The sequence below is a fragment of the Mus pahari genome, chromosome 21 (assembly GCF_900095145.1).
Source record: "Mus pahari chromosome 21, PAHARI_EIJ_v1.1, whole genome shotgun sequence".
Taxonomy (NCBI): Eukaryota; Metazoa; Chordata; class Mammalia; order Rodentia; family Muridae; genus Mus; species Mus pahari.
In genome coordinates, this window is record NC_034610.1 from 36,673,700 (window position 1) to 36,684,322 (window position 10,623).

The following is a 10,623-nucleotide window of genomic DNA, read 5'->3' on the forward strand; positions in this document are numbered from 1 at the left end:
AAGATGTTGGGCAATATTTGGTATTTTGGGTTACAAATGTAATATACTGTTCTATGAAGTGTGTGTATGCTTATAACTGGTCAAAGAGAACATTGTCCCCAATTTTTTTTTTACAAGATGCAAAACCAGTTCTTAGGAAAGCCACAGGCGTGTGTTGCTAATTTTGACGTCTTTAGCAGTGACCTCTGCAGCAGTAGTAGAAGATTTAAATGTATTTATCTCTTTCAGCATGGAAAATGGCAGAATCTGTCTAAGTAGAAGGTAGGAAACTTACGGCGAAGTCATTTCTTAAGATTTGGTTCATATGAAGTAGACACTAACACACAGTGTGGGGGAAAGGCCTTCAAAGTGCGCAGAGAGGATTGGTGAAATGTTCTGTGGTCTTCTGGGGAGCAGTCCTTGCTACATAGAGACTGTGCCTTTCCCAAGCCACTTAAGAATTCATTCTATGGGTCTTAAGGGAACTGTGCGCTAAGGTACTAATGCCGGAGCACTTAGAAGTTATACAGAAGAGCTCCAACTCCAGCTCATAATGCATAGTTGTGTAGAACACAGCAAAGCAGCTACTTCCCTGTGGGGCTGCCGTTGCCAATTTAAAAAAAAAAAAAAATAGACTACCCAGACATTTCCATAAGAAGCTGTGTTCTCTCTGGATCTTTATTTATTTAATTATTTAAACTAGATCACTACTCACATGTGCTCTTCATTTTATCAATCAATATTTTATCATTCCATACCCTTCCCGACATGCACCAGCCCACCTTCCAAAGGTGCATCTATTATCTTCAACCAAGTCCCAAGAGCTCCTGCTACACAGTCAGCCAGAGTTGGACCTCAGTCTCCTCAGGCGAAGGCCTCATCTGGGCTTCACTGAAATTGGAATTCTTGAGCCCAAGAGTACTACGCTTTCAATCTCCACCCTCCCCACCCTCATTCCTGTCTAATCTGGCTGTCCCTCCTCACAGCAAAGCTCTCTAAAATTATTTGTATAAATCGCTTGCACTTTCTCGCCTCTAGATTGTTTTTCCACACAAAGCTAGAGTGTCTCCCAGTTCAGTGTCTTTCTCAGAATTCCATCTTTTAATATTTTCACCGTATCACACCATACAGCAAAACCACCAAAGCACGCCAACATCCAAAGCCTACAGTATCTATGGCTGGATCACAATAGCCAACAATGTCTTCATCTCAAAACTAGACCCAGGAATCGCGTCCTTTCTGCTCTTCCCAACTGTTCTTTTTAGCCCGGCGAACTACTCTCAAAGCATGATGTAGAGATTAAGTTGTAGCCAATGCGGTGTCGCTCCCAGACTTATCACCCACTAGCCTCCCACTGAGCTCTGGCAGAGACACATGTGCTTTACAAAGTTCACATCTGGCCGCTGCCTTCCTCTCCCCTCATGTCTCAGGCCCATGCATCCCTACTGTTTCATGGCTTTTACAGCTACTATTTATTCTGAAAGATTCGTCAACTGGTTCTTTCTTATTCCCCAGAAGTAGCTTAAACTATGACCTCTGGGTTTTGCTTTCTAGCATTTTAAAGTCCCATTCTTACATTACACTGCTGACTTCATTTACAGGTTCAAAACAACCTCCTACAATTACATTAATCTTTATCCCAACTTCTTCCACACCATGTTTACATACTACGATTTCACTTAATAGAATGCGAGCTCTCAGGAGGCAGGCACACGTGTGTCTACGGTTGGTTCTTCTGTACTCTCATGTAGCCTGGACAGTGGAGGCTAATGAATAGTTCATTAATTAAATGATTAATTCACTGATGGAATAAAAACAAAACAAATGAAGGAAAAGACAAAGACTGTGCCCATTAGCCCTCTATATTATCTTATGCAAAACTGAGAAAAATGTCTGCGTGGAGGGGCCTGACACAAACTGAACACAGGAATCTTCTCCCCATACATCATACAAATAGTATGTCACGATGGCTGTGCTTTGTTAAGGGCAGAAAACCAATACATGGACTATTAAATAACAGAACAGAAAAAGGTAGAAGAGTGTAACTTTTATACTTCTCTCAGTGTGAACGACATAAACAAAAGAAATAGACTGAAAACCAAAGGTGACTATTGTGGAAAGAAATTGCCTTCCAAGAGGAAAATCCAGTCAACTGAAGCAAATCTCTGGACCTCATAATAGTAAATGAGCAAGAAGGAAAAAGCTACCTGTATTTCCCATCAATATCCATGGACTGAGCATGAGAGTTGCTAATTTTATGAGCTCAGTGGTTGAGCCTGGGCAAAGGGTAGGCAGAAGTGGTAATCCTGATATGATGTCTTTCATTGGCTACTCTTAAAAGGTATTGAGCCAACTGAAAAGCAGCCCATGATGAAGAATAGATGTTTCTTTGCTTAATCTACAGAGACAATAAGCAAACATGACAGAGAAAGGAAAACAAAACAGAAGCTTGGAGACACGCAACAAAACTCACTGTGAAAACTACCTCAGTCCAGGAACTAACAAATTCAGTCCATTTATTTCAGAGTCTCCTAGGTCCCAGGCTGCTTCAAACTCCCAGTGTCAAGGAGGATGTCCTTAAACTCCTGATCCCACTGCCCACCTCTCTTGAGTGCTGAGATTACAGGCAATTGTTGCTATACCCTAAATATGCAGGATTTGAGAACCCAGGGCTTCATGCAGGCAAGACGAGCCCTCTACAACGGAGCGATACACCCAGCCCTCAGGCTCAGTCTCCAGTGGACACAAAACTTCTGTCGGTCCATGTAAACTCTATCCAGTCCATGTGTATCAATGAAAAAGACAGTCTTATATAAAAAGAAAATAATGTTATTTCGCTCATCAGTTTGAGTCGTTTGCGTGGCACTCAATCAAACAATAGTCCTTAAAGTTTTATATTCTTTTCTTCCCAGGATGGTTATAGATCTGTGCTTTAGCATAAGACACTTGAATACAACATTAATTAAGCAAGTACGATGATTTCACTAAGTACGATAATTGCATTTTTTTAAAAGAAGCTTCATCTACTAATAAAGACTGAGTGTAACTCTAATGCATTCATTAAAGCAGATAATCCAACACTTTATCATCAGGGTCAGTAGAAACCATTCAGAATGACAAACAAGTCTGCATATCTGTCACATGGAAGACATGGCTGCAACGATGTTAATTTGGGTGCGCTTTTGTGGAACACAGACCAGGAACCAAGAACGTTTATATATGACTTTTGATCTTAAAGAAGGCCTACCCATCAGCCATGCCCTCCCCTTTAAAAGGGAAAGCTGAGACCCAGCGAGATGAAATCACTTGAGGTTCACCCCGTGTGGCGATAGGACAAGAGAAAGTCCATAGTTAATTAGTGACTTGTGCGAAACCATAGCATATAGTTATGGGATCTGATTTCCTTTATAATCCTTCAGAACAGATCATTCTAATTCTATACATACACATACAAATACACATCCATACTCATAGACATGCATGTATATAGTATATATGCAAATAAAATGTTATTTTATATGCATATATGTAGTATATATGTAAATAAAATGTTATTTTATCTATATAGTGCAAAAATAAAAAACTAAACAACCATTCACATCCAAATCAGGCATCCACACTCCAAAAATTGCTATAAATTGAGTATTATTAACCCTGACACCTGAAATGCTCTGAAATCTAAAAATGACTTCAGTACTGACATGATGCTGCAGTGGAAATTTCTGTTTCATTTTTAAAAACTACTTAACATGTTATATAAATTGCCTTCTGGTTATATGTTTAAAATATACATGAATTTTTATTAGTTAATTAATTACAGTGCTGATATGGTACAAGGATTCACATGTGCTACACTTCCCAACTTGCACGGTATGTTTAAGACATAGTAAGTTTCATGTTTAGATTTGAGCATCACCTCCTATATCTGTCACTATGTGTACGTAAACATCTGCATCTCCATACCACTTCTTGTCCCAAGCATTTCAGATAAAGAATCTTCAACTTGTGCAAACATATTTTGACTAAATTTGCAATAAGTAATGAGTTAACTGGTGTTAAAAAAAAAAAAGAAAAGCAAAGATCTAAGCATTTCTATACATTTCTCTATATTACAGATCATCTTCCAGGAGGTTTAGGGAAGCAATCAAGCATACTAATACTTGTGCTGCCAGGAGGAAGTCATTCCCACTGCATAAAGACTATAATTAAGGCGCTCACATCAAAGGGCAGCTGCCCATTATCAGGGCTGTTTGGGACTTATACACTGTAGATAAGGGAATGAGGACCTTTAACTGTGAATGGTCAATTTCAATTCATACCAAACATCTTCCCTGAAAGCTGATATTAAACTTTATGAATCACAGCCACTAACAACATTATTGTGTATGCAAGTGTGATACCCCTTCACCTTTACACAATTCTGCTGACAATGATGTATATTCAGAGTATATTCAGAGATGATGTGAAGTAAGAGGAAGTGATGATAAAGGCCTGGCGGGGACCAGCAGAGTGGCACAGTGGCCATGTGCTAGAGCTTGCTCTATTCTATTATTCACGGAAGCTCCCATATCTTTAATCTGATCTGTTCTCCATACACAGTACAGATAAGCACCAGTAAATAGAACTGCAGATCTGAGGAGCAGGAGCACAGAGAGAGCACTCACCAGCCATAGCTGACATTCTGATAACAAAGAAGAAAAATTAAACTCTTGGTAAAGGAAGTAAGAGCCTGGCTGTGTAGGCAAAAAGGCAAAAATCCGAATTGCAGCTGTGCTTGATGAGCTGTGTGACTCTGGGGAGCTCTCTGCCGCCTCTGTGCTTCCATTTACAACCAACGCAATGCTGAGGAAGATGTCTCCTGTCTCTCAAGGCTATGGGCGAACGACAGGAGAGCTGTGTGAAGTGCCTACCGCAGTTAGAAACCATGAGAAGCCACTCAGATCCACACTGGAAAATCACAGCAGACACTCGCAGGAGACAGCGGCTGATTAAGTTTGTCTTCCGTGTTTCAGAATTCAGGGCATGGATAGTGTTACTGGCTTTTGGTCTTAAAAAAATTGTCATTTGCTTTCTGCGTGACTTTTATCGTCACCAAGCTTGACAGCGTTAGGCTGGCCCACGTGTTCTCAAAGGAGTTGCTAAGTCGATCTACCCCCAGAGTGGTGGTAGAAAAACTTACTCCTTTTTCTGTCTAACGAAAAAGCTTAAGTGCATAGGATGGAAACAGACTCACAGAATACTCCATTATTAATAAAGCTTCAAAGATTATACAGGAAGATTCCAAGTTTGATCCCACCCTGAGCTACACTGCAAGTTCAGCTACATTAGTAAGACTCCGCTCTACCTCCAGAGTGATTCATTAACTAATTAATTAAAATTTCAGTGGGAGGATCTTAAAAGCCTCCTGTGGAAGATAATTTAAAAAGTGGAGAAATGTTGGTCTATAACCTGTCTTTATAAGAACAATGTCAAAAACACAAAATAAGGTTAATATAAACTCACACCTTGCTTAAGAAAGGAAGGAATGGTTTATATATTCCCAAGAGATGTCTATTTAGGATAGTTAAAGATTTGAAAGACACACAGCTTCAATACAGAAGCTGTGGCTGTCACTCAGGAAGGATTCCGTGAGCCAAGGTTTTGTTGTATTTTCCTAAGTGCATAAAGAACAATATGACCTAAATCATGTCTGAATATTAATAGGAATTCTCATTACTAAAACAATTCAGAAACAGAATAAAGTGAAGCATGTGTTTTCACTACGACAAAACTGGGGCTCTGTGGCTACCTCAACACTGATAAATGAGAGCTCTCCTTGGGATATAATTCATCTTTAATTGCCTCGTCCGTCTAACTTAAGCGCAGCTATGGACTGTCTTGGAGTATTTACAGAGAAAAGCCTCAATGGCGCTAAACAAAGCGGACTGTTCATTTCAGTGAGTGCTCAAGTTTTTGGAATTGCTTACAAAAAAAACCAAAGCCATGTCTCTTGCACATGTAATTTCCAGAAATGGATGACACAGCTTTAAGGAGTATCTCACTCACTGTGGTTTTTAATCCATTTCCCTCCCTATCTTAGTCACGAGATCTACGCAAACAACATGGCATGACACAAGAACGCTATACCGCTAAAACCGCCAAGGTCACAGCTACTTACCTTTAACTTTTGGCAAAGCTGTGTGTTTGTTCGGGTGCCTATCGAGAAGCTGAGTAAGCATCTAACCCATAAACATCCTCATCCTCTCCCCTCAGAAGTTTCTTCAAGGAGTTCCAGAACCATGTTAAAGAATCTAACCAATAATGATCTCTAGAAGTCCAACATAGTGGTTTGGTGCATAACGGTGCATTCATTCTCACAAGTCTAGCACCCTGAGTTAAAATTCCAGAACATAAGCGGTGGATTAAGAGAACCAACTCCGACAAGTGATTCTTTGATCTCCATATGAGTGCAATGGCACCCTTGGATACACTCATGCATGAGCATACGCATGTTCATGTACACATGTATACATACACACAGGAGCACATGCACACACATGTGCACACACCCACACATACACACAGTACACACATGTTCACATGTACACATACACACAGGCACACACACAATTTAAAACACATCTAGAGGCAAAAATTCCTCTGTGTTAAGTTACCATTAAATTTTTTGGAGTTATTTTAACATAAAATGTTCTAATAGCAATTTTATCCATTACAAAATAAATATGTTTTGGTATCAAAATCATTTTCAGGAAATTGCACTTAGCATAGAAAAGAAGCCATAATTTCACTTACATATGGGCACTTTAAAAATACAGTGTTCAAATTTCAAGAAGATATAAAAATACACACTCTGCACAAAATATACTGACGTGAATTTTGTTCGCCAGAATTTAAAAGTAGAGAAAAATAATAAAATACACTTCTACTATTTGCCTATTTAGCTTGTTTCCATGGGAAAGCGAAGGAAATTGGATGCTCAGGAAGGAGATGCGCACGTCGCCACCCAGGCTCTCCTGTTACCTTTGTTTGAGATTGACCCATGATGTTTTCAAGTACTCTGTGGTTTCTTCCACATTCCTGGTGTCATCGCCACTGTATTCTTCTAGAAGTTTCTGCAGGACATTATCAAACGCCATGATGACACCATCGCCAGACCCCAGTTCTTGAAGCAATAGCTAAGTTGAAACACAGTTAGAACTTGTCACTCAGTAACTATTACTACCCACCTCTGGTCACTTAATAACTAGTACCACCCACCCATGGCCACTCAATAACTAGTATCACCCACCCATGGTCACTCAATAACTACTATCAACTACCTATGGCCACTCAGTAACTAAAACTATCTACCCATGGCTATTCAGTAACGAGTACCACCCAACCATAGCCACTCAGTAACTAGTACTACCCAACCCTCATATTCCTGAAAAGTTTTAGCACATTTTAGACACAGAAATCATGAGAAGGAAGCAAGAGGAGAAACTCTCAAGTTTAAGCCAAAATAATCGAACCAAAGTAATTTCTAAAAGTATCCAAAAAAAAAAAGAGCATTTCCACCAGGGTAGTCTTTAGTCCCGGGCAGTTTGGGGAGGTGGACATCCTCTTCTGACCTCGATAGCCACCTGCATTCATACATGAAATACATATACACATACTTTAATAAATAATAAAAATACTTTTTTAAAAAAGAACGTGCCTGAGGAATCAGGTACCTAGTGGGTGGGAGTAAAATATTACCCATTGAGATTTCTGGCTTCCTCAAACCCTTGTATTCCTGGAATGTCCTTGTCATTCTTTTCACTGTATATCTAATTCTCTCAGAACATAAATCATATCAACATAAACTGAGTTCCTGTGTGTATGTTTGGAGACACATCGGAAGATCACCCTGGTGGAAATCCTCTGCCCTTTAACTCCGGCTCAGTCTGAGTGTTTGTAAAGGTAACAGTTGGAATGGATCAGGCAGCCAATCAAGGTTTGTTGAGCATTCACCTCCACATCTACACAGATGCTCAGTATATCACAGGCACAATCCCCTTCACAGGTTCTCAACTCAGGAAGGTTGAGGGCGGGGTGCGTGTGTGTGTGTGTGTGTGTGTGTGTGTGTGTGTATCAATCAATCAAGAAGGACAGCTGATGTCACTGTGTCTGTAATGTTTTTGTAGCCATTGTGAAAGAAAAATCCAACGCAAGGATTGAGAAAGAACATAGACATTGTTCCTTAGCACAGCAGAGAATCTGTGTCTAGTACTTGTGAAAGACTGCCCCCAAACCTTTACACTCCACAGATACCAAATTCACACACATCCCCTAGAGAAAGTTGTATACTGTTTGCACAATAAGACGTGTATACCTCCCAGGGTACTTTAAATCTCCTGTGGGTTACCTGCATTGCTTAAAACAGTGGTTCTCAACCTGTGGGTCGAGACCCTTTGGAAGTCAAACTATACTCTCCCTGGGGTTACATATCAAATATCCTGTATATCAGGTTTTTACATTACTATTCATAACAGTAGCAAAGTTTCAGTCGTGAAGTAGCAAGAACAATAATTAAATGGTTGGGGGTCACCACAACATAAGGAACTTGGCTAAAGGGTCACAGCATGAGGAAGGTTGGGAAGTACTCTCTTAAGATGACATCAATACTCATAATTAGTTGTCCTACTGTTGTGGTCACAGGATAATGACAGCTAACAAAAAAATCCATATGTGTTCATTTTAAAATCTGTATACATGGACGCTATAGACGGGAAGGCCAAGTGCATTCTGGGTATGAAGATGGAAACACTGGTGAACATTTTTAATTAGATTCTTCTAGTCATGTGTAAAAAAGCTTCGCTCTTACTCTGGGGTCATCGACAAAAGTCATAAACACATAGGACAATTCAGTAACTAGTAGACTTGGCCAGATGGATTTTAAATGATACCCATGAGAAGTCTTCATGTACAGAGATTTAAAGCATTATTTGCAGGTTCTCAATTTTTCCCCACATTTTTCTAGATTACTACATTCTTCCTCAAAGTACATTTTCATCTCAGGCAATCAGAAAATCAGAAGGGCAAATGCAAAGGGTGGAACCACATGTCCAACACAAGAAAACTGCTATGACTACAGAAGAATTTTTAAATAACACACTTTAAACATTGAGTGTTCGATATTCTCAACAATATAATGAAATCGGTCATGAAAGCTGTTACTACTGATAAACATAGAATAGAGAACGACACTGAGGTATGACTTGGCTTACACACTACAGAAGTATTCAAATGGAAGTCTAGAGACATTTTATACATTAAAATAATCCCTAGAGACAGAAAAAGGATCGACGAATGAGGATTGCTTTGCAGACACTAAATATGGCCCTGCTCACACCAGTGCAGGTTCCTGCTCATTATGTCTTTAGATATCTTCCCAAAATAACAAGAACCCTGTGATTAAGTCCCCATAAATCTCAACATGTATGTCTAAGAACTTGGGAAAACGTGAGAGCCCCTCATTATAGGTATCAATTTAAAACAAGTAAATCTACCAAATGACTGCACCAAAAACTAGCCAATGTGCCTTACCTGATTATCAGAAACTTGTTTGCTAAGTGGGTCCCGGCGGACCTGCTGCAGCATATAGAAGCGAGCCTCGTATTTTCTCATGAGCTCTTCGGTCTCTTCCCTGTGGTCGTCCCACCGCAGGCTGTCCACAACCATGTCCTCCAGCTGCTGCCGCCGCAGCTCCACACCATGCTGAGTACTCTCCCACTGGGTCTTCAGCTTTTCCACTGGGGAGTGGGAGTAAAAAGAAACCCGTTAAAGTGACCGCCACGGAAGGGAAAGACCTGGGTTGAAATATGCCATAAATAGATCTAGAAACAGAAAGAGTGGAAGATGATAAACACGTCTTAAAGGAACTCTATGCGCACCTGCCACAACATTTCGTACATAGTATAATATATTATTATAGTATGTAATGCTATATAATATGTACAGGGGTTGGAGAGATGGCTCACATATGTGAGTCATATGTGTAACAAATTATATTATACACCACACCATTGTATAAATATAGGTATATGTAGACAGGGTTTTGTAACCCATACTGGTTCCTACTTGAGATTCTATTGGCTCAGCTCCTGAGTGCTGAGATTATCAGTCTGTTCTACAGTGCTCAGCTCACCAATTTTTCTTCCTTCAATGCTGGGCTCAAATCTGGGGCATTTCATATACCAAGTAACCACTTTACCCCTGAGCTACATACATGGCTCTTCTAAATTGCTTTATTTCTGTAAGTCAGTCGTTCCTCTGTTCCCCGGACTAGCCTTGAACTTGCGGCTCCCCTGATATGGTGTCCCAAGTAGCTTGGCTGACATCCAGGACTGGGTGTCACCTCACCTCACCACGTATATTTCTAACATTATTCTTGAACAGCAAAAACTTGAAAACGGCTCATGTTAAATACACTAGTCATCTAATAACAAAAATATCTACTGAATTGATAGATTTTATATATATATATATATATATATATATATATATATATATATATATATATTTAAAGGGACAATTCCCTAGGTCCTGTATTTCACAGAACCTGGTTTGACAATGACACCTAATGGCAGTCTAGGATAGGACTTTAACAAAAAGACCTGTCTC

General features: G+C 39.8%; 1 protein-coding gene across 7 annotated transcripts in view; it reads right to left on the reverse strand.

Moving 5' to 3' along the window:
* Utrn (utrophin) overlaps positions 1-10,623 on the reverse strand; it is a 494,125-nt gene that overhangs the window by 241,015 nt on the left and 242,487 nt on the right. For all 7 annotated transcript variants that reach the window (XM_021221246.2, XM_029532896.1, XM_029532895.1 and 4 more), the window contains 2 exons: positions 9,547-9,752; positions 7,000-7,154 (listed from right to left, as the gene is read on the reverse strand). In XM_021221246.2, coding sequence (XP_021076905.1) covers positions 7,000-7,154; positions 9,547-9,752 — 361 coding nt within the window. The remainder of the gene's footprint in view (positions 1-6,999; positions 7,155-9,546; positions 9,753-10,623) is intronic.